Source organism: Neoarius graeffei, chromosome 1 (assembly GCF_027579695.1).
Source record: "Neoarius graeffei isolate fNeoGra1 chromosome 1, fNeoGra1.pri, whole genome shotgun sequence".
Lineage (NCBI taxonomy): Eukaryota > Metazoa > Chordata > Actinopteri > Siluriformes > Ariidae > Neoarius > Neoarius graeffei.
In genome coordinates this window covers 50,386,070-50,411,538 of record NC_083569.1, presented here as the reverse complement: position 1 = coordinate 50,411,538, position 25,469 = coordinate 50,386,070, and the positions used below count along the sequence as shown (strand labels likewise).

At 42.5% G+C, this 25,469-nt stretch overlaps 1 protein-coding gene across 5 annotated transcripts in view; it reads left to right on the top strand.

Annotated features, from left to right (window-relative positions):
* Positions 1 to 316: 316 nt before the first annotated feature.
* Positions 317 to 25,469, top strand: part of camk2d1 (calcium/calmodulin-dependent protein kinase (CaM kinase) II delta 1) — a 215,152-nt gene continuing 189,999 nt past the window's right edge. For 4 of the 5 annotated variants that reach the window (XM_060933431.1, XM_060933421.1, XM_060933411.1 and 1 more), the window contains exons 1-2: positions 318 to 654; positions 8,406 to 8,500. In XM_060933431.1, the coding sequence (XP_060789414.1) occupies positions 593 to 654; positions 8,406 to 8,500 (157 nt within the window). In that variant the 5' untranslated portion in view covers positions 318 to 592. Of the gene's footprint in view, positions 655 to 8,405; positions 8,501 to 25,469 lie in introns of all 5 variants that reach the window. The other variant, XM_060933441.1, reaches the window with a different exon arrangement.

Genomic DNA, 25,469 nt, shown 5'->3' with positions numbered 1-25,469 from the left:
CATCCTGAAAGTCTTTAAACTTTTGCAATAGCCAAAAGATCGTTAAGGTGTCGATAATTGTAGCCGTAGCTACAAGCTACTGGTTTAAAATTTGGTCTCCCAGTGAAGCTGGTTTGGCATTGACTAGGAGACCAAATCTGGCCACTGGGAGACCTCCCAGTAACTATGTTAAAAAGATGCTCTGTCTCTAACAAGCAGATCAGTGGCTGAGAATGGCGAAGGTTGAAGGATTTCATGAGTACTTCTTGTATGCGCCGCAAGGCGGAGGTGTTGTATAAGCGGATGTTCAGGCTCTCTATACCGAAGCAGGAAGAGGCGAGAGCGGATCATTGGCGTCCGAGCAGCCGCAGAACAGAGGTGCGGAGTCGACTCTCTCAACTTCACTTGAGCGCGAGCCAGCTGCAGAACACAGCCACAGCACATCTGCAGCTCGCGCGCAAAGCAAAGCAAAGCACACCTGCAGCTCGCGCACCGGACTTTTCCCTTCCCTCCCAGTGCAGGGGGCGTTTACTTTCGCTTTGTGAAGCGCAGCTGGGGAAACTCACACAGTCAGTCGGCTTGATTGCTGCTCAGATTTGTCCTCTCACTCAGCATGGCTGCGACCACCTGTACCAGGTTCACCGACGAATATCAGCTGTATGAAGAGCTGGGCAAGTAAGTTCCCAATGCACATCCATTTAAACAACATGGAAAACAATTTTATTTTATTTGATGTTTTTGCTGGATAGTTTTAATGCTTTGCATAGTTGACTTTTTGACGCCTGTTCTGAAATGTGCGTTTTTATAGACTATACTTGTTACTAACCATTTTTATTATGCACTTTTGCACCTAACATACTTTTTTATATTTAATTACTGTAGGGGTTTGTACTTCTCCCCATTTAAATATATGAACTCCGACACTAGAAACACCTGCACTGTCTGTCTGTCTGTCTGTCTTAATGTATATTGGATCAAAGCCCAAACAGCCGTTTGCTGAATAAAACATCAAACCAAGGGCTTGTGCACACGTACGTAGGCTACAGTGGGTCAGAGCTGTTGACCAATCAGAGGCAAGCAAGCGCTGCTGTGCCGCATTCTCATTGGCCAGCACTCCATGAAGTTATAGGAAAGGAAACCTCAGGTATTAATGAATGCTGTAGTTTAGAGGCGCAACAAAAAGAACAATATATACTAGAGCTAAATGCAAAAGTTTTATGCAAAAGTTTAAAGACTTTCAAGACGTAAATTGTGCATGAATAGTTAATCAAACTGGGCGGCACGGTGGTGTAGTGGTTAGCGCTGTCGCCTCACAGCAAGAAGGTCCTGGGTTCGAGCCCAGCGGCCGGTGAGGGCCTTTCTGTGCGGAGTTTGCATGTTCTCCCCGTGTCCGCGTGGGTTTCCTCCGGGTGCTCCGGTTTCCCCTACAGTCCAAAGTTATGCAGGTTAGGTTAACTGGCGACTCTAAATTGAATGTAGGTGTGAATGGTTGTCTGTGTCTATGTGTCAGCCCTGTGATGACCTGGCGACTTGTCCAGGGTGTACCCCGCCTTTCGCCCGTAGTCAGCTGGGATAGGCTCCAGCTTGCCTGCGACCCTGTAGAACAGGATAAAGCGGCTAGAGATAATGAGATGAGATGATGAGTTTTAATGCTTTGCATAGTTGACTTTTTGACGCCTGTTCTGAAATGTGCATTTTTATAGACTATACTTGTTATTAACCATTTTTATTATGCACTTTTGCACCTAACATACTTTTTTATGTTAGGTGCAAAATGAGAATTTTTTAAAAATCTTGGTGTTTTCATTGACAGCGAGCTAAACTTTGACAGTCACATGAAAGCAATCACTAAAACGGCATTTTATCACCTAAAAAACATTTCCAAACTAAGAGGACTTATGTCAAAAAATGATCTGGAAAAACTAATACATGCCTTCATCTCTAGTAGGGTTGATTACTGCAATGGCCTTTTCACAGGCCTGCCAAAAAAGACCATCAAACGACTTCAGCTGGTTCAAAATGCAGCGGCGAGGGTTCTCACACGAACAAACAGAACAGAGCACATTACTCCAATTCTAAGGTCCCTTCACTGGCTTCCAGTAAGCTACAGAATTGACTTTAAAGTGTTGCTGCTGGTGTACAAATCTCTAAATGGTACAGGGCCCAATTACCTCTCTGATATGTTGCAGTGGCCGAACCCAATCAGATCTATCAGATCGCAACAGCAAAATTTACTGGTAAAACCAGTTGTTAAAACAAAGTGTGGTGAAGCAGCTTTTAGCTACTATGCAGTACAGCTATGGAACCAACTCCCAGAGGACATTAAAAATGCTCCTGCTGTTGGCAGCTTCAAATCTAGGTTAAAGACCAAGCTGTTTTCAGATGCTTTCTGTTAAATAATTAATATTTTTACATTTTTTATAATCTTTACTTTCTGTGCATGTTTTAAATTTACTTTAACTTTATTCTATTTTATTCTGCTGGTTTCTTTTTCTTTTTCTCCTTTTTCTTTTTGGCATTTTATTATTTTATTTCTACTATTGTTTAATTCTTATTATTTTCTTTTAATTCTTTTAATTAATTGTTTTAGAATAAAAATAAAATTATTTTATGTCATTTTATTTCTCTGTTGTTTACTGTTTTTGTTTTTACTTCTGTAAAGCACATTGAACTGCCATTGTGTATGAAATGTGCTATATAAATAAACTTGCCTTGCCTTTATATTTAATTACTGTAGGGGTTTGTACTTATCCCCATTTAAATATGAACTCTGACACTAGAAACACCTGCATTGTCTGTCTGTCTTAATGTATATTGGATCAAAGCCCAAACAGCCATTTGCTGAATAAAACATCAAACCAAGGGCTCGTGCACACACAGGCTACAGTGGGTCAGAGCTGTTGACCAATCAGAGGCAAGCAAGCGCTGCTGTGCTGCATTCTCATTGGCCAGCACTCCATGAAGTTATAGGAAAGGAAACCTCAGGTATTAATGAATGCTGTAGTTTACAGGCGTAACAAAAAGAACAATATATACTAGAGCTACGGCTACAATTCTCGACACCTTAACGATCTTTTGGCTATTGCAAAAGTTTAAAGACTTTCAAGACTTAAATTGTGCATGAATAGTTAATCAAACCGGGCGGCACGGTGGTGTAGTGGTTAGTGCTGTTGCCTCACAGCAAGAAGGTCCTGGGTTCGAGCCCAGCGGCCGGCGAGGGCCTTTCTGTGTGGAGTTTGCACGTTCTGCCCGTGGGTGTGCTCCGGTTTCCCCCATAGTCCAGGTTAGACTAATTGGTGGCTATAAATTGACCGTAGATGTGAATGCTTGTTTGTCTCTATGTATCAGCCCTGTGATGATCTGGCGACTTGTCCAGGGTGTCCCCTGCCTGCGACCCTGTTGAACAGGATAAAGCAGCTAGAGATAATGGATGGATAGTTACTCAAACTTCCACTGAGAAAAATTGAGTTGATTCCTGAATACTTTGCCTATTAGATCACGTGACATTTTTGTCTACAATTATCGACACCCGTATGATTTATTTAAAAATAATCGGTATGTGGTATTATGTTAACAAAACAGTTTTTATTTAAAATTTGTTTACATATATTTAGTACAAAATATCTTTTTATATAAATATCGATGTCGGTGCTTACGTCAATGAGGAAGTAATTGTAATGTTTATAAACAAATGAAGTGATGATTAACCTGTCAGAAAATCTTTTTGTTCCACTTTCTAAGTATTTTTGTAGATCACATTTTGCTAGTCATTCGTTGTTGTTTGTATTAATTTCTGGTTTTGTAGTTTACCAATAAACGTCAACAGGCAACTGACATTGTAACCGCATGGAAATCCAGGTCAGAGGTCGCATGTCATTCCTCGAACCAAAATACAAAATGTCTGCTGATATTGTAATATGTGGTAGATATTTACAACAAACTGTAAAGGAATAGAAAAATCTGAATATTTCAAGCATGTATTATTTTTTTTTTTTTAATATGCTAGGATTTTAATTCCGGTCTAATTCTATTTACTGCACGAGGATTCCAAATACTCTATAAACATTCCATTCTGATATGAATCAGAAAAAAAAATCATAATAAATCACAGGGGGGCGGCACGGTGGTGTAGTGGTTAGCGCTGTCGCCTCACAGCAAGAAGGTCCGGGTTCGAGCCCCGTGGCCGGCGAGGGCCTTTCTGTGCAGAGTTTGCATGTTCTCCCCGTGTCTGCGTGGGTTTCCTCCGGGTGCTCCGGTTTCCCCCACAGTCCAAAGACATGCAGGTTAGGTTAACTGGTGACTCTAAATTGACCGTAGGTGTGAATGTGAGTGTGAATGGTTGTCTGTGTCTATGTCTATGTGTCAGCCCTGTGATGACCTGGCGACTTGTCCAGGGTGTACCCCGCCTTTCGCCCGTAGTCAGCTGGGATAGGCTCCAGCTTGCCTGTGACCCTGTAGAACAGGATAAAGCGGCTACAGATAATGAGATGAGATGAATAAATCACAGCACTTTTATTTTTTCTTAAAGTACTTCATCTACTTCAACAATGTTACACAAAGATCGATCCATAACAGTTGTAAATGTCCCTTAATTCTACAGAATGTCGATAATGGTGGACACTGGTGAAAGTGATCACTATTATCGACACCTCACGTGATTCTCAAACGCATGTTTAGATACAAAATGGCGACTGTCAAACGAAAGAGTAAGAAACAAACGAAGTTTCGACAAGGAGATCATGAAATATCGGTGAATTTGAGAAGTAAAAACATGTCCATGATCTTTCCACCATGCTTACCTGCGATGATAACGTCCGGGTTTTCCTCAAATTGCTGATCGTGCTAAAAATAATTCCATCTCAGGTAGCGAGCTGTGTCATCAGACGACAAGATCAAAGGGCGAGGCGGGTCTTCCGGTTGATTAATTAACCAATAATAACTGTTGGAACTGAAACCAACCTTTTATAAAATTGGTTTTTATTGGTAAATCTGAAAAGGTGTGGATAATTGTAGCCGCCGCACTAGTAATAAGTACTTTTACACGACTGTTCATCTTTCACACAATTCTAAACGATGAACAACAAGATATCTGTGGAAATATTATGGCCAATAGTTAAAATTTCATTAGCCTCACAGAAATGTTAGGTACAGTATGTTGGTTACCTCTCCAGACCTGACTGGCTAACCTTTGAGAAGAATACACATACTTTCTGTATCCTTGTACAATTTTTAAATTAAGTGTTTTTAGGCAGGCAGTATGGGGGCACCTTGAGGGATTCCTCTGGGTTTTCTGGTTTCTTCCCACCTCCTAAAAACAAGCTAGTAGGTACATCGGCAACTCGAAATTGCCCCTTTGTGTGTGCGTGCGTGCACGTGTATGTACGTGCTGGTGACCCATCCAGGGTGTGTTCCCACCTCATGCTCAGTCTTCCTGGGATAGACTCTGGATACACACACCTTGACCCTGACCAGGATAAAGAGCTTACCGAAGGTGAATGAATATCGATTCGCAATATTAACATTAGATCTGATCACTTTTAGGAAAATGCTGTTCCTAAAAGCGCTAAAGATGCTACAAAGTTTGGTCTAAAACTATTCAAAGGGAAGGTGGAATTGTGATTTATTTTATCGATTTCAAAACAAAGTATTTTATGCGAGTCGGCATAGATAAGTGACACAAGTCTGTGCCGCGCCGTTATTTCATTTGCATGCTGCTTTTAAAGTTTTGAAATAAATGATTTTTTTTAATGTGATTATTTAAAAAAAAATCACTTGTGTATTCATACTAAAACAAATCATCCGCCTCAGGTTCGGTGAATAATAACCTCGACTTCGTCTCATTATTATTTAAATAATGTTGGCTAGTGTTGAATGGTATATCAGATATATTCCATTCAGCAAGCATGATACTAAACGATTCAAAGACGAGTTCAATATCATGCTAGCTGAATGGAATATATCTGATATACCATGAAGAAAACCAGCTATTATTATTATTATTATACATACATACATACACATTTGATGGAACAGTTATAGATTTTACAAAGAGTTAAGAACGGGGTTAACTTGCCAATACTGAATGCTGATTCTGATCGACAGTAATTCAGTGTTCTGTCAATCCAATGTACAAAGTCGAAGTTCTAACAATAAAAATGGTACAAGTCCAAAAAGCCTGAACAACAACCCGACTTGTATACAACCCCGATTCCAAAAAAGTTGGGACAAAGTACAAATTGTAAATAAAAACGGAATGCAATGATGTGGAAGTTTCAAAATTCCATATTTTATTCAGAATAGAACATAGATGACATATCAAATGTTTAAACTGAGAAAATGTATCATTTAAAGAGAAAAATTAGGTGATTTTAAATTTCATGACAACAACACATCTCAAAAAAGTTGGGACAAGGCCATGTTTACCACTGTGAGACATCCCCTTTTCTCTTTACAACAGTCTGTAAACGTCTGGGGACTGAGGAGACAAGTTGCTCAAGTTTAGGGATAGGAATGTTAACCCATTCTTGTCTAATGTAGGATTCTAGTTGCTCAACTGTCTTAGGTCTTTTTTGTCGTAGCTTCCGTTTTATGATGCACCAAATGTTTTCTATGGGTGAAAGATCTGGACTGCAGGCTGGCCAGTTCAGTACCCAGACCCTTCTTCTACGCAGCCATGATGCTGTAATTGATGCAGTATGTGGTTTGGCATTGTCATGTTAGAAAATGCAAGGTCTTCCCTGAAAGAGACGTCGTCTGGATGGGAGCATATGTTGCTCTAGAACCTGGATATACCTTTCAGCATTGATGGTGTCTTTCCAGATGTGTAAGCTGCCCATGCCACACGCAATAATGCAACCCCATACCATCAGAGATGCAGGCTTCTGAACTGAGCGCTGATGATAACTCAGGTCGTCCTTCTCTTCTTTAGTCTGAATGACACGGCGTCCCTGATTTCCATAAAGAACTTCAAATTTTGATTCGTCTGACCACAGAACAGTTTTCCACTTTGCCACAGTCCATTTTAAATGAGCCTTGGCCCAGAGAAGACGTCTGCGCTTCTGGATCATGTTTAGATACAGCTTCTTCTTTGAACTATAGAGTTTTAGCTGGCAACGGCGGATGGCACGGTGAATTGTGTTCACAGATAATGTTCTCTGGAAATATTCCTGAGCCCATTTTGTGATTTCCAATACAGAAGCATGCCTGTATGTGATGCAGTGGCGTCTAAGGGCCCGAAGATCATGGGCACCCAGTATGGTTTTCCGGCCTTGACCCTTACGCACAGAGATTCTTCCGGATTCTCTGAATCTTTTGATGATAATATGCACTGTAGATGATGATATGTTCAAACTCTTTGCAATTTTACACTGTCGAACTCCTTTCTGATATTGCTCCACTATTTATCGGTGCAGAATTAGGGGGATTGGTGATCCTCTTCCCATTTTTACTTCTGAGAGCCGCTGCCACTCCAAGATGCTCTTTTTATACCCAGTCATGTTAACGACCTATTGCCAATTGACCTAATGAGTTGCAATTTGGTCCTCCAGCTGTTCCTTTTTTGTACCTTTAACTTTTCCAGCCTCTTATTGCCCCTGTCCCAACTTTTTTGAGATGTGTTGCTGTCATGAAATTTCAAATGAGCCAATATTTGGCATGAAATTTCAAAATGTCTCACTTTCGACATTTGATATGTTGTCTATGTTCTATTGTGAATACAATATCAGTTTTTGAGATTTGTAAATTATTGCATTCCGTTTTTATTTACAATTTGTACTTTGTCCCAACTTTTTTGGAATCAGGGTTGTACAAGCTATATACAGGTTGACAGTTCAAGTTCAAAGTTACTTTTGGTAGTAGTTAATTGTTACACTGCAGTTGTTCAAACCAAAAGGGCTTTGCTGAGTGAAGTCCATGAGTGAAGTCCTCTTGTAAAAGTCTCTGTTGTTTTTCCTCACATCCAAGTAGAACTTTGACCATATTTCTGCCATTGCTCTCTTTTCCAGCTTTTTGATATCCGTTGATATGTTTTTTTTTCTCTTGTAAATATGCGTGAAGAATATATAATGAAGTTTTTGTAGCCTTTCCGGTCTTCAGCATGTCTTTCTCTTTAATTTTTCGGCTTTTAATGAAGCAAACCTCACGGCCATTTTTGTTTACAAACTGTCAGTCACTCACTAGCGTGGAAGTTTTACATCTCCGACGTGTCTCTCTTCCAGCTTTTCGATGTCCGTTGGTATGTTTTTCTCTTGCAAATATGCATGAAGAATATTTCATGCATATTTGCAAGAGAAAAACATTTCATGCGCATCCTTGAATTTCAGTTTAATTTCCCAAACCCCGTTTAAGCTTTCTCCATTCTCGGTCAGCTGTTCCTTGATAACACCATTGAGTCATTATAAATGTTTCACCTCCCTTTTGCCTTACAGGGGAGCCTTCTCAGTGGTGAGACGATGTATGAAAATCTCCACTGGACAGGAGTACGCTGCCAAAATTATCAACACCAAGAAGCTCTCTGCCAGAGGTGAGCTCTGAAGTCTGATTGCTTCTCAAGCTTTCGTTGTTTAGAGAACAGAAATCTTCAAATGAAGCTTTTGGAGATTCATGAAGCACAGATTTATCCAAAAAGTGACAGAATGAAGTATGTGCCAAGGCCAGTGTAAATATTGTTCATTCGCTATTAAAGAGCTGAACTAAGTGATAAGTGACTGTTGAAAGGTTTGTTTAGCACTACAGTAGAGCACGGATCCCTTCAGGGGTTTTGCTTTCATTAACATCTTTTCAGGATATACGTAATTCGATCTTGACCATGGTGCGTTTTTACTATATAGCTGGAGCGCCTGGTCACGGGTATGCTCTACATCCTTTCTTTATTGTACACCTGAACAATCTGATCAGTGGTATTTAATACCAGAAAACAAACCCGAGAATGTGCGTATGGGTTTTTCCTGTAATATTCTCCTAGTTCCATGAATCTATCCTGATCAGTGATAATGTTATTATAAGCAAGAAATGCTGCAGGAACATAAACCACTCCTCAGACATCATCCAGAGATCCCACTGAAATATGTTTTAAAATGGCTCTGTTTTGCTCACCAAGCCTTGACCCAACACCCACACTGTGATCTGTCTGGCCAGCTTCCTCACCTCTCCAGCACACGCTGACTGTCTGCCAGTATCATGATGAGGCTGGGCACCGAAATTCTGTGTCTGTTCATTTGTGTCATGGCTTTCACTGGCAGCTGTTTACTGCCAGAGTGTGAGTATGTGAGTGTGGGACAACTGTGAGGTGTCTGTTGATTCCTAGTGAATCCTTAATAAACTGATGAGAAATGGAGATCCTGTGTGTAATGTGAAGGTGGCTCATCTGGTTGATTTTTATTTTTATTTTTTGCATGAGAAGAGTGAGAGTGAGTGGCGTATGTCAGGCAGAGAGGTGTGTGTGTGTGTGTGTGTGTGTGAGAGAGAGAGAGAAGGAGATGGAAGGGGGAAGGAATGGTGAGAGAGGGTGGAGTTGGGGGGAGAAAGAGGAAGAGAAAGAGGCAGGCAGGCAGGCAGGCAGATGGAGAGAGATATGAATGGTGCAAGGGAGATGGAGAATGATTGTGAGAGGGGGTGATGGGGAGAGAGAGAGGGAGGAATGAGGAAGAGAGATGAGAGAGAGATGATGGTGAGCAGATTTGAGAGAGAGAGAGCTGGAGAGAGATGAATGGTGTCAGGGAGAGACTGGAGAGATGAGAGGGAGATGGAGGTAGATGGGGAGAGAGGGAGATGAATGGTGAGGGAAAAGTGGAGGGAGGGCTGGAGAGAGGTGAAGGAGAGATGGAGGGAGGGCTAGAGAGAGATGTGGAGAAATGAAGGAGGTACAGTGGTGCTTGAAAGTTTGTGAACCCTTTAGAATTTTCTATATTTCTGCATAAATATGACCAAAAACATCATCAGATTTTCACACAAGTCCTAAAAGTAGATAAAGAGAATCCAGTTAAACAAATAAGACAAAAATATTATACTTGGTCATTTATTTATTGAGGAAAATGATCCAATATTACATAACTGTGAGTGGCAAAAGTATGTGAACCTTTGCTTTCAGTATCTGGTGTGACCCCCTTGTGCAGCAATAACTGCAACTAAACGTTTGCGGTAACTGTTGATCAGTCCTGCACACCGGCTTGGAGGAATTTTAGCCCGTTCCTCCGTACAGAACAGCTTCAACTCTGGGATGTTGGTGGGTTTCCTCACATGAACTGCTTGCTTCAGGTCCTTCCACAATATTTCGATTGGATTAAGGTCAGGACTTTGACTTGGCCATTCCAAAACATTAACTTTATTCTTCTTTAACCATTCTTTGGTAGAATGACTTGTGTGCTTAGGGTCGTTGTCTTGCTGCATGACCCACCTTCTCTTGAGATTCAGTCCATGGACAGATGTCCTGACATTTTCCTTTAGAATTCACTGGTATAATTCAGAATTCATTGTTCCATCAATGATGGCAAGCCGTCCTGGCCCAGATGCAGCAAAACAGGCCCAAACCATGATACTACCACCACCATGTTTCACAGATGGGATAAGGTTCTTATGCTGGAATGCAGTGTTTTCCTTTCTCCAAACATAACGCTTCTCATTTAAACCAAAAAGTTTTATTTTGGTCTCATCCGTCCACAAAACATTTTTCCAATAGCCTTCTGGCTTGTCCACATGATCTTTAGCAAACTGCAGATGAGCAGCAATGTTCTTTTTGGAGAGCAGTGGCTTTCTCCTTGCAACCCTGCCATGCACACCATCTTGTTCAGTGTTCTCCTGATGGTGGACTCATGAACATTAACATTAGCCAATGTGAGAGAGGCCTTCAGTTGCTTAGAAGTTACCCCAGGGTCCTTTGTGACCTCGCTGACTATTACACGCCTTGCTCTTGGAGTGATCTTTGTTGGTCGACCACTCCTGGGGAGGGTAACAATGGTCTTGAATTTCCTCCATTTGTACACAATCTGTCTGACTGTGGATTGGTGGAGTCCAAACTCTTTAGAGATGTTTTTGTAACCTTTTCCAGCCTGATGAGCATCAACAGCGCTTTTTCTGAGGTCCTCAGAAATCTCCTTTGTTCATGTCATGATACACTTCCACAAACATGTGTTGTGAAGATCAGACTTTGATAGATCCCTGTTCTTTAAATAAAACAGGGTGCCCACTCACACCTGATTGTCATCCCATTGATTGAAAACACCTGACTCTAATTTCACCTTCAAATTAACTGCTAATCCTAGAGGTTCACATACTTTTGCCACTCACAGATATGCAATTTTGGATCATTTTCCTCAATAAATAAATGACCAAGTATAATATTTTTGTCTCATTTGTTTAACTGGGTTCTCTTTATCTACTTTTAGGACTTGTGTGAAAATCTGGTGATGTTTTAGGTCATATTTATGCAGAAATATAGAAAATTCTAAAGGGTTCACAAACTTTCAAGCACCACTGTAGATAGAGAGGGAGATGGGGAGACATGAGAGAGAGGGGAGAGATGGAGAGAGGGAGAAATGAGGGAGGTGGATAGAGAGGGAGATGAATGGTGAGAGGCAGATGAGGGGAGAGATGGGGAGAAATGAGGGAGGTGGATAGAGCAGGAGATGGATAGAGAGGGAGATGGGGAGAAATGAGGGGGGGAGAGAGAGATGGAGGGGGAGAGATGGAGAGAGAGATGGGGAGAAATGAGGGAGGTGGATAGAGCGGGAGATGGAGGGAGAGATGGGGAGAAATGAGGGAGGTGGATAGAGATTGAGATGGGGAGAAATGAGAGAGAGAGGGAGGGAGATGAATGGTGAGAAGCAGATGTGGGGAGAGATGGGGAGAGAGAGATGGGGAGAAATGAGGCAGGTGGATAGAGGGAGATGGGGAGAAATGGGGGGAGGGAGGGAGATGAATGGTGAGAAGCAGATGAGGGGAGAGAGATGGGGAGAGAGATGGGGAGAAATGAGGCAGGTGGATAGAGAGGGAGATGGGGAGAAATGGGGGAGAGGTGGAGGGAGAGATGGGGAGAAATGAGGGAGGTGGATAGAGAGGGAGATGGGGAGAAATGAGGGAGAGAGGGGGAGAGGTAGAGGGAGAGATGGGGAGAAATGAGGGAGGTGGATAGAGAGGGAGATGGGGAGAAATGAGGGGGAGAGGTAGAGGGAGAGATGGGGAGAAATGAGGGAGGGGGAGAGAGAGAGAGAGAGAGAGATATGAATGGAGTGAGGGAGATGGAGAATGATTGAGAGGGAGATGAATCTTGTTCTCTGTCATATATTCAAGGTCAGCTCGGAGGAGGGATTCCCTTTATTTTTCAGCGCTGTGCTCGGAATAAGAACAGAATCAGAATGAGAGCAGATCCCGTCTCTACTGGGCTCCATCGGCACTGAGCTGAAGCTCAAGCTTATTTTCAGAGGCGGTGTGTGAGAATGAATGGCGTAACAGTAAATTAACCTTAACTGTGCTGTGCACATGAACGAACTGAAGTGTATGCTTTTGGAGACCTCAGAGTTTGATTGTAGATGTTCATTTAACAAGCACAAATTGTAAATGCAGTAAAATCCACTTCCATCTTGGAGCTGAAGCCTGAGCTCACACTGTTCCAGACACGAGGGCAAACCACAGCTGCTGCTGCTTCCCAGAGCCCAGTTTTCCTTCATGACTTGACCTCCCGTCTGATTTAGAGAAGTCATTCCTTTGTGTGTTCATTTGTCCCATGAAACTGACACTTTGTGTATTTTGAAGTTTTATATGCAACAATTGGGCTGTATTTCATCGCGGGGTCTATGGCGGAGCGTTCCTTCACACAGCCAGGTTTCTCTGAAGAACAGCACGGTCTCTGAATTTTTGCCTTTTTGACCTGGCTCACTGAAAACGAGGCCTGCAGAAGTAGAGAAATTTAAAAATTCTCTTTGCAGGTAGATGAAAAATGGGGATTTTGCGCATGTTAGGAATTTGCCAGCACTCTGCTTCTCATAACTGTATTTACAGTACCAGTCAAAAGTTATGACACCCCTACTCATTCAGGTTTTTCTGTATTTTGATTATTTGCTAGACTGTAGAACATTACTGAAGGCATCAAAACTATGAAATAACATCTGGAAGATAGATGGAATTATGTGATAAACAAAAAGTGTTCAAAACAAAATATTTCACATTTTAGGTTCTTCAAGGTAGCCAGCGTTTACCTTGATGACGCTTTCCACACTATTAGCATTATCTTACCCAGCTTCATGAGGTCGTCACCTGGAATGCTTTTCAATTAAGAGTTATGCCTCATCAAAAGTTAATTAGTACAATTTCTTGCATTCTTAATGTTTTTGAGATCAAACGGTAAATAATAAAAAATACAGTGAATATCCCTACTGTAGTAATCCATATTATGTCAAGAAGTGCTCAACTAAGTAAAGAGAAACGACATCCATCATTACTTTAAGACGTGAAGTGTCTATTAATGAATAAAAAGAAAGAACAAACATTGAATTAGGTGCGTCCAAACTTTTGACTGGTGCTATATGTTGGCTTTCATTCTTTATTTTTTACATTTATATTTAATATTTCTTTAGTTAATGCCATTAGTATGAAACAAATGAAATTAACACACACTTGTATATGGACACGAGTGTTTTACTGGGAAATACGCGACTTGGAGCTACATCCGGGACAGAGAGAACCAAAGCCGTGACCTAAATCTCTACAAGTCACTCATGAGGAAATCAATGAATTGTTTTGATAAATTTGGGTACTTTTTGTTTGTGAATGTGTCTATATAATAAAAAGAAAATCACACGTTGGCTTGAAGATATGAAGTTTATCTTGTGTTGAAAAACTCAAATTTTTCATACAAAATACATCGCAGATCTGAGTGGCATATTTCCTGATGTTTCACTCCGATGATGTCACTCCCAGTGTCTTCCCGCTGACTAGATGCGCCTTGTCAAAATGATGAACCGGTTCAAAGTTAAAATTCTTTTGAATTAACTTGCATATTTTTTTGTGGATGTGTCCATATAATATAAAGACCATTACACAGGAAGATATGTTATTTACCAGCTGGGAGGTCCGTATTGTGAAATACCGTGACCGAGGTCTTGAAAGTACTGAGCGAGGCCCTCTGGGCCGAGGTCAGTATTCAAGGCCGAGGTCACGGTATTTCACAATACGGACCGGCCTTAAGCTGGTAAATAATATATTTTTTTTTCTTTACCAAATTCTAACAGAAAACGAGAGCGCCCGAAAGGGGAAACCGAGCCGAGCCGCCATTTTGAATCCTCATTCACGGCTGTAATGCAAATGGCTTCCTCCTCGGTATACAAGTGCACTTCCATGGCAGGAAAAGAACATTTTGCCGCCTATGTAGTCCCCTATTTATACAAAATTGAGTCATTTCAGGATTCAGCCATGTTTTTGCTCGGTGTTTTTGCTCAACCAAAGTTATACAGTATTATGACCTTTTATAGCGGCGCTCCAGCGGAGCACCATACCTAAGAAAAAATGGTAAACCCATCGAGTCGATTTTTCGTGGTTTATCCGTGTACGTGTACCACCAGTCATACACACCGCCTAGTGGCCAGTGCTAGCCAGTAAAGAAATAAAACAAAAGAGACTGGGGAGGATATAAGAAAATTCTGCAACCCAGAAACAGATGGGAGCTCCGCTTTCAGGCAGTGCCTAAATCTATATATTACTGCATAAATAAAGCCATTTGGTGAAACTTTGAATAAGAGATTGTACTGGTTTAAAGTTTTTACCTAACGTAATATGTATTAGGATAACATGGTCCAAAATGGGCCTCATTAACTAATGAGATCAAGCTGTTAGCAAATTACAGGTTTTAGCTTTCTCCTGAAATGCTTTCTTTTATTTTGTCTTCCTCAGGGTAGTAAAACTCGCTTTCGCTGTGAACACCGTCGTTTTCGCTATCCATGCTGTAAAATTAATGCTATTCTCCTGAGAAATGCTGGCAAAAATTTATAAGCTTTTTGATAATCTTATATAAATCTTATAAAAAAAAAAAGATAAATGTTGACAAAAAATGCTACTCTGTTGTTGTGAACGAGCGAATGGCCAGAGGTCCATAACCGGGGTATGTAACTGGGGTCCGTATCGTAGGATGCGTAACTGGGGTCCGTATCGTAGGATACGGACCCGCTCGCCAGCCAATCAGAGTGCAGGATTTGATGGAAACCTGACCACGAAAAAAAAGTTTATCTTCTCATGTTGAAAATATTTTCACTCGTTTGCTTTGCTCACTCATGAATATGTTCACCACTTGAAGATAAACTTCATATCTCTTGTGCAACCGTGTAATATCCTCTATGTATAGATAGACTGGGCTGCCAACTCTCACGCAATGAGCGTGAGACACACGCATTTGATTGTCTTCACACGCCATACCTCCAATTTCTCACGCTAGAAAAAAATCTAGTTTATGAGCAATTCCAGCGTTATGGATGTGACACTTGAACTCAAAATGGCAACAAATGACCCAGTGCATGTTTTATTGTCTCCCAGCATTTAAACATCGTCCAGCATTTAGACGAAAGCCTGATACATATGTTTCGAAGAAGATTAAGCCTAGTCCCAGTTTATCTCTCACCTATTAAGATGCCGTATTTATTCGTCTTATCCAGTGATGGGGAACCTGATGTTCTCAATACAAGCAGTGAATGAAATTCTGTATAAAGTCTCCTCGTTATGTGCTTGTGTCTTAAGACACTTTAATAGTTATGACGCACTTTGAAATCCATAGACGTTCTTTTTGTCTTCAGGGAGCCCAATTTGGGTCATCGCCAGAGAATGGTGACTGGAATTGAGAGCAGCTTCAATCATTTTTATTAGCCTTGAGGGTAAACCGACTCTCTAACCTAGGCTACTTTTGGTTCTTTGGTATAACTTAAGAAGATTAATCACTTTCCGTCCCTCGTGTGTTCGCTGGTCCTCAAAAGGCACATTGATGCCCCTGAGCTTGGGTTTGTAAACCAATTCTAGTTCCAGCAATCTTCATTGAATCTCTTCGCTTTGGTTTGAGCCTCAGGGCTTTTTGTGTGGATGTGGTTATACTGCCTGGGCTCATGGTGGCCATTAATGAGGACAACAAAGCCTGATATTTTCTAGAAGATGATGATTATCGACTTGGTTATGTGATTAGCGTGATTTTCAGATTGCCTTGCTCTGGTAAGACGACTTTTTTGTTTTACGTTGCAGTGTTCAGCACAGTGACTGAAATCTCATCTGGTCTGTTGCGCGTCTCAAAATTCCAGATGCGTCTGCCTGGTATCTGCCTGGGAGCAAGTTCATTTTCAAGAAAAGCAAGGTTCTATACTCTGTGCAGCATTCTTAAGTGCTTTTATTTCTTGACCTCACCTGGAAAAAAAAATGCTCTCAGCCAGTGTACTTCATGTGGAGAGGGTGGCCATGAATGAAATTCACACATCTTCCATTGCATTGTGTTCTTTGCATTTCTTCCACAGAAAGCTTTTCGGAAAAATGTGTGCCATGCAGAGGTACAGGTTACTTTATTATTTAGCCTTTTGCATTTCTTCCTCACTCAGCGGCTAATTTAGGAAGAAGAACAACAACTTTATTCATCACGCGTACACTTGTGAAATTCCTCTCTGGATTGAACCCATCTGAAGCAGTGAACACACATTTGGGGGTTCGGTACCTCAGCCAGAGGCCGCCTCGTATTAACCTAACCTGCATGTCTTTGGGCTATGGGGGAAACCCACGCAGACACTGGGAGAACATGCAAGCTCGACACAGAAAGGCCTTCGTCAGCCACTGGGCTCGAACCTAGAACCTTCTTGCTGGGAGGCGACAGTGCTAACCACTACACCACCATGCCACCCGTTAGCTTGGGGTTGACTATTTACCTTAACTGCAGTTTAGAGATTTCTAAAATAGTTGGTAGAAAATGGAATATTTAAATAATATTGGCTGGAGTTGAGTGGTATATCAGATATACCATTCAGCGAGCATGATATTGAATGAGTTGAAGACGAGTTCAATATCATGCTAGCTGAATGGACTATATCTGATATACCATGGGAAAAAAACCCCAGCCATAATAATAATAATAATACACATGGGCGGCATGGTGGTGTAGTGGTTAGCGCTGTCGCCTCACAGCAAGAAGGTCCGGGTTCGAGCCCCGTGGCCGGCGAGGGCCTTTCTGTGCGGAGTTTGCATGTTCTCCCCGTGTCCGCGTGGGTTTCCTCCGGGTGCTCCGGTTTCCCCCACAGTCCAAAGACATGCAGGTTAGGTTAACTGGTGACTCTAAATTGACCGTAGGTGTGAATGTGAGTGTGAATGGTTGTCTGTGTCTATGTGTCAGCCCTGTGATGACCTGGCGACTTGTCCAGGGTGTACCCCGCCTCTCGCCCGTAGTCAGCTGGGATAGGCTCCAGCTTGCCTGCGACCCTGTAGAACAGGATAAAGCAGCTAGAGATGATGAGATGAGATAATACACGTTCCTTTTGGTGGTCAACGTTTCTTTCTCTTTCAAAATTCTCTCAGAATCTTCCAATTTAACCAAGTGGCCATGTTTGTTGACAAATTGTCTCAGTCGCTCGCTCATGCAGAAATTTTACATCTCCGATGTGTGACGTCATGTTGTCTTGACAACCCTGCAGCATCGTAAACCATATTCAACGCTCATTCTTCATTGGGTAGAGAGACGTAATGCATGTAGGATAAGCGATATGCTAGCGATATTGTATGCTATTGAACCAAATGAATGAAACCTACTAGAAGGGAATAGAACACATTTTTATTCCATCGAAAAAGTGTCCCGTATGTATAATAATTCTTAATATTGAATTTTGTGCTTGATAAAATGATAGATACTGGACAACGTTTGAGATATTAAGTGGTCAAAGGTGCTTTGATCAGGCTAATGATCTATAGGCACAAACAAGAAAATGGGCAAAAGCCAATGATGTATAGATGATCGTTATTAGTAATGCGCATTGAGGGAATTGCACTGTCGCCATGGTGAATGAGATGTGGAGGTAAAGGAGAGAGGCGGGTGACATTTTGACAGGTAGAACTAATGTTTCTAACACTGAACTCGCACTGGCATGTCCCAAAGCTTTGTAGCTCCGTGAGAGTTGTCAGATCAATCCACAGCATATGTGCTACTGGCACGACTGTGCACTTTTTTTTTTTTTTTTCATAAAAAAATAATGTACAAACCTGTCAGTGAAACCGAGGTGATGGGAACAGCTGAAATTGGATTGGCTGTAAGTACAAGACAACTCAAAAAAAAAAATGCGGTGACAATAGACGGAGGGGTAGAGAATAAACAGCCTCTTCTCCCACTCACTACTGTTCAAACACTTTTCTCAGAATCTACAGGTTGCACAGTCATGACATCTTTGTAGATTATCATGAAAACCTTTATGGATTTTGTGTATGAGCTCCACGTTTAAACACCTGAACACTGTTATTACTTTAGAATATGCCAAGAGTTTGCTTTTTAGCCAAAAAAAAAAAAGGCAGATGAGCCAGTCTACATATGAACGTGGCCTGACTGACGGTTGCGGAGGTGCTTTGTACTCTCGGTTGTTAACTGATGCCATGAAAGCCGCACCCCATCTCCCTATCTCACATTAGTACAGTGGGGCAAAAAAGTATTTAGTCAGTCACCAATTGTGCAAGTTCTCCCACTTAAAAAGATGAGAGGCCTGTAATTTTCATCATAGGTATACCTCAACTATGAGAGACAGAATGAGAAAAAAAATCCAGAAAATCACATTGTCTGTCTGATTTTTAAAGAATTTATTTGCAAATTATGGTGGAAAATAAGTATTTGGTCAATAACAAAAAAGTTCATCTCAATACTTTGTTATATACCCTTTGTTGGCAATGACAGAAGTCAAACGTTTTCTGTAAGTCTTCACAAGGTTTTCACACACTGTTGCTGGTATTTTGGCCCATTCCTCCATGCAGATCTCCTCTAGAGCAGTGCTGTTTTGGGGCTGTCGCTGGGCAACACGGACTTTCAACTCCCTCCAAAGATTTTCTATGGGGTTGAGATCTGGAGACTGGCTAGGCCACTCCAGGACCTTGAAATGCTTCTTACGAAGCCACTCCTTCATTGCCCGGGCGGTGTGTTTGGGATCATTGTCATGCTGAAAGACCCAGCCATGTTTCATCTTCAATGCCCTTGCTGATGGAAGGAGGTTTTCACTCAAAATCTCACGATACATGGCCCCATTCATTCTTTCCTTTACACGGATCAGTCATCCTGGTCCCTTTGCAGAAAAACAGCCCCAAAGCATGATGTTTCCACCCCCATGCTTCACAGTAGGTATGGTGTTCTTTGGCTGCAACTCGGCATTCTTTCTCCTCCGAACACAAGTAGTTGAGTTTTTACCAAAAAGTTCTATTTTGGTTTCATCTGACCATATGACATTCTCCCAATCCTCTTCTGGATCATCCAAACGCTCTCTAGCAAACTTCAGACGGGCCTGGACATGTACTGGCTTAAGCAGGGGGACACGTCTGGCACTGCAGGATTTGAGTCCCTGGCGGCGTAGTGTTACTGATGGTAGCCTTTGTTACTTTGGTCCCAGCTCTCTGCAGGTCATTCACTAGGTCCCCCCGTGTGGTTCTGGGATTTTTGCTCACCGTTCTTGTGATCATTTTGACCCCACGGGGTGAGATCTTGCGTGGAGCCCCAGATCAAGGAAGATTATCAGTGGTCTGATATGTCTTCCATTTTCTAATAATTGTTCCCACAGTTGATTTCTTCACACCAAGCTGCTTACCTATTGCAGATTCAGTCTTCCCAGCCTGGTGCAGGTCTACAATTTTGTTTCTGGTGTCCTTTGACAGCTCTTTGGTCTTGGCCATAGTGGAGTTTGGAGTGTGACTGTTTGAGGTTGTGGACAGGTGTCTTTTATACCGATAACGAGTTCAAACAGGTGCCATTAATACAGGTAACGAGTGGAGGACAGAGGAGCCTCTTAAAGAAGTTGTTACAGGTCTGTGAGAGCCAGAAATCTTGCTTGTTTGTAGGTGACCAAATACTTATTTTACCGAGGAATTTACCAATTAATTCATTAAAAATCCTACAATGTGATTTCCTGGATTCTTTCCCCCCATTCTGTCTCTCATAGTTGAAGTGTACCTATGATGAAAATTACAGGCCTCTCTCATCTTTTTAAGTGGGAGAACTTGCACAATTGGTGGCTGACTAAATACTTTTTTGCCTCACTGTATCTCATATGAGTATCATTAGTAGTCATGTCTTGTCTTGTCTAATGCAGCTGGTGTGGATTTAAAAAAAAAATAGAAGTATAACTGCATGCCACTGCCACCATGCTGCACTACTGCCCCACCCACCGCCACCATGCTGCACTGCTCTGTCACCATGCTGCACTGTTTTCCCCCCCCGAACCCACTGCCACCACGCTGCACTACCATGCTGCACTGCTCTGCCACCACGCTGCAGTGTGTCCCCCCCCCCCCCCCCCCCCCCGGAACCCACCGCCACCATGCTGCACTGCTCTGCCACCATGCTTCAGTGTCCCCCCAACCCTCTGCCACCACGCTGCACTGCCCCAACCCACCACCGCCACTATGCTGCACTGCCCCCCCGACCCTCTGCCACTACGCTGCACTGCCCCCCCAACCTGCCACCGTCACCACACTGCACTGCCTCCCAACCCGCCATCATGCTGCACTGCCCCCCCACCTGCCACCGCCATCACACTGCACTAACCCCCAACCCACCACCACCATGCTGCACTGCTCTGCCACCACACGGCACTGTCCCCCCCAACCCTCTGCCACTATGCTGCACTGCCCCCCAACCCTCTGCCACCACATGGCACTGCCCCCCAACCTGCCACTGCCATCACACTGCACTGCCCCCATCCTGCTGCCACTATACTGCACTGCTCCACCTCCAAAGCAGGTGTGTTCATTTCTGTGCCACAAAAATAGCTGGGTGAAAAAAAACGAACTGACAACTAACCAAATTACCAACACGTTGGTGTTCCTCTCAAATTAGTGGGACTGCATGAAAACCGAGCACTGTATTATTACCTCTGCCAACTGTGTTGGAAGAGGTTATGTTTTTGCTTCTGTTTTTTTTTTTTTTTTGTTCCCAATGTAACTCAAAAAGTAGTGAACAGATTTTGATATAATTTTGAGGAAAGGTGGGCCATGGGCCAAGGAACAATTGATATAGATTTTGATGCAGATCCAAATATGTGGCTTGGTAGATGTATGCACTCTACTGAGTGCTCTTCTTCTTGTTGTTATATTCATTATATAATGGTATGATCAGTTCAGGACTCGTGTTTTGGAGGAACTTTAGCAGAAACACAAATACTTGTAACTTTCTTTACATCTCCGTGTGGTATTTTATGTGCGTTTTCTATGCAGAGACTTTGAGACGGATGTGAATTTGCTTTGGTCAGTGGCTGTGTCTGTCTAAATTCTCTGGCTTTTTTTCATGTCCAAAGGGTTGGACCACTGAAGCTTTGTCAATATGTTAGTCAAACTTTCTCTCTCTCTTTTATTTCAGTACTGAAGTTGAAGTTTTGCAGTTGCACAGAACTCTCTTCATGAACTCTGGTGATCTTTTGGATGGAATGTTGTTTGTTTCTGTACACATCTGTGTTTATATGTAAATACACATCTTGCGACACACGCTTTTATGCAAGTTGTCTTAGGCGTTAGAGTTTAGAGGATAATCCCATCTGGATACTTGTACCGAAGAACTGCTGCCGCACTCAAAGTCTATGATGCTCATATTTAACACATTTTCAACCAACTTAGTATCGTTTAACGTGATCGTTGTAGAAGAGGAACGATTTGACGTTCCTTTTTGAATCTCAAGGTTTTCTTTCTCGTGTCGCCCCGGGAGATCTTCCTTGCTTCCGTCACCTTTGGCTTGCTCATTATGGATCCATCTGGATTTCTGTACAAGTTGATTTGTGATGTCTGTCAGTCAGTCTGAATGCAACTGACGGATACAAATGCAGCCTTTTATTTGTCACATGTACACTCGAGCACAGTGAAATTCCTCGTCTGCATTTAACCCATCTGAAGCGGTGAACACGCGCATACCCAGAGCAGTGGGCAGCTATGCTACAGCGCCCAGGGAGCAGTTGAGGGTTAGGTGCCTCGCTCAAGGGCACTTCAGCCACGATACAGAGGGAGGGAGAAAGTGCTGTTCCTTCTCTCAACTCCCTTGACATTTTTCCTCCCAGTTCCGGGAATCGAACCAGCAACGCTTTTGGCCCAAGGCTGCTTCTCTAACCTTCAGATCATGACTGCCCCAAAATTTGGTATAATAAAATTTCATGCGCACTATTAAATTTGTACACAACGTGCCTTACTGTTGACGTTTTTTTTTTGGCAGACTTTCAAAGCTTGTATTAGAAGAATTCAAACTGAGAGACTTGTTTGGAATAACAGTAATCTGTCAGGTGTATAGAGCTGATCTCACGTGGCTCAATCACGAAAGCAAAACCATAAATACTGATGTCCGAGTCCTCTAAGCACACACTTTTTCTTAAGTAACTTTTTTTTATTAGACTTTGCTTAGCTTGTTAGACAGGAAACCGCAGCTGGACGCATGCATGAATGAGTAACTGAGTGAATGGTGTGTACTGTGTTACACCAGTGGCAGGTGTCCTCATGAGATGTCGAGCTGCTCATTTTGTTTCTCAGTGGAAATCAATCCAAGAACGGCTTCGGTTCTGAAATTTTCACGCAGACAACCAGCAACTTCACACACACAGCTCAACGAGTGTTGAGAAGAAAAAGGAGAGAGCCAACATCAAGAAGCTAAGCCTGAGAGTGAATATTTATTTATTTATTTATTTATTTATTTTTAGTGACTCAAATGTATGTGGGAACAAATTTGTCCTAAACAAACGTTTAATTATTGGCATTTCCAGTTACTAAACAAACTCTACGCGAGTGAGTCATGTATGCGCATGCTATCTTGCTCAAAACCTGTCTGTGATGCAATACACACAGAGCGCCTTTACGAAGAGTGAGTTTCCCCCGCAAGTAGTTTGAGTCACTCTTGGCAGAAGAACAGAAAATAACGACTAATTATTTAAGCAGCTGTTAACGTTGTTGGTTTCTTTATAAACTTGTGAGGATACACTGTGCTCATGGCACTCTAATGTGATAAAAGCCTTATACTAAATAGTACGTTGGGTATTGCAGCCATAAATAATTCAAAATGTAGATGAGCTGTTTATTAATCACCATCTGTTAGGAAAATCGAGCTACCACACCCCACTCCATTGCGAATTTAATAACCGGGACGTGCACTTTGCTCATATTGACAGCTCAAGTACCTGAATAGTCGCAGTCTGAGGCGAGGGATTGATTGCTCTCGCACTCCTTGCATATAGAGCAGCCATACTTGTGGTGATTGTCTTGTGAGAAGGCACGTCATATTTGGGCGCAACGTAATTCATTAATTCACTAAATCCTTCCCCGTCAACAAAACTTAGACGCAGCAAATCTTTGGCTAACTTTGCGGCGATTAGCTGAGCAGAGCTCCATACTCTATCCATTATTATCCATTATCTGTAGCCGCTTTATCCTGTTCTACAGGGACCTTCTTGCTGTGAGGCGACAGCGCTAACCACTACACCACCGTGCCGCCCTGCTACAATATTATTATTATTTATTATATTCACGTTGGGGCGGCACGGTGGTGTAGTGGTTAGCGCTGTCGCCTCACAGCAAGAAGGTCCGGGTTCGAGCCCCGTGGCCGGCGAGGGCCTTTCTGTGTGGAGTTTGCATGTTCTCCCCGTGTCCGCGTGGGTTTCCTCCGGGTGCTCCGGTTTCCCCCACAGTCCAAAGACATGCAGGTTAGGTTAACTGGTGACTCTAAATTGACGGTAGGTGTGAATGTGAGTGTGAATGGTTGTCTGTGTCTATGTGTCAGCCCTGTGATGACCTGGCGACTTGTCCAGGGTGTACTCGCCTTTCGCCCGTAGTCAGCTGGGATAGGCTCCAGCTTGCCTGCGACCCTGTAGAACAGGATAAAGCGGCTACAGATAATGAGAGAGAGAGATATTCACGTTGATTTTGTGCCCTTGCAAATATTTTGCTCATACACTCATTGCAGTGCCTAAATCTCTCTCTCATTTTACATATAAAGCCTGAAGGTTTTGGGCCAAAACTGACTGGTATTTAGAACGGTTCATAATTCCCTCCACCTTGACTAAAGCCCCTGTTCCAGCTGAAGAAAAACAACCCCAAAACATGATGCTGCCACCACCATGCTTCACCGTGGGGACGGGGTTCTTTTGGTGATGCACAGTGTTGTTTTTGCGCCAAACATACCTTTTGGAATTGTGACCAAAAAGTTCAGCCTTGGTTTCATCAGACCATAACGCATTTTCCCACATGCTTTTGGGAGAGCTGATGTTTTTTTTTTTTTGCAAAATTTAGTCGGGCCTGGATGTTTTTCTTTGACCCTACCTCATAGTCCCGACATATGGAGAATACGGGAGATTGTTGTCACATGTAGCACACAACCAGTACTTGCCAGAAATTCCTGCAGCTCCTTCAGTGTTGCTGTCGGCCTCTCGGCAGCCTCCCTGACCAGTTCTCCTCTCGTCTTTTCATCAATTTTGGAGGGACGTCCAGTTCTCGGTAATGTCACTGTTGTCCCATATTTTCTCCACTTCTTGATGACGGTCTTCACTGTGCTCCATGGTATATCTAATGCTGTGGAAATGTTTTTGTCCCCTTCTCCTGACTGATACCTTTCAGCGGTGAGATCCCTGTGATGCTTTGTAAGCTCTCTGTGAACCCTGGCTTTTGCTGGAGGATGCAACTGAGTAAATGTCTGAACTTTATCTGGGGTTAATCAGAGTCATTTTAATTGATGGCAGGTGTGAACCCAAAAAGACTGAATGCTGCACTGTAAAACATTTTAAACTGGTTTAACTTGGAAATGCAAGTTCACCTGCTGCCTTGAAATTGCAAGTTAACTCAATCGTCAAATTATCTTTGTTTCAACTCAGAAGTCTCAATTAGTCAAGACAACTAACTAATTCAAGTCTAACCTTTGAAAACTTGCACAGATTAGTTCAAATTAAAACACTTTTCAGAGCTCATTGAGTTAAAGAGAGAAATTAAGTGGACATACCTAAACAAGGCTGAAATGTTTTACAGTGTGTAATTAAATCAAAAGGTGCTTCAACAAAGTATTAGTTTAAGGGTGTGCACACTTATGCAACCAGCTTATTGTACTTTTAAAAAAAAATTCCTCTGAATAGATTTTTTTTGTTTTTCAATTGAATTGTACGTTATAGGTCCGGGGCGGCACGGTGGTGTAGTGGTTAGCGCTGTCGCCTCACAGCAAGAAGGTCCGGGTTCGAGCCCCGTGGCCGGCGAGGGCCTTTCTGTGCGGAGTTTGCATGTTCTCCCCGTGTCCGCGTGGGTTTCCTCCGGGTGCTCCGGTTTCCCCCACAGTCCAAAGACATGCAGGTTAG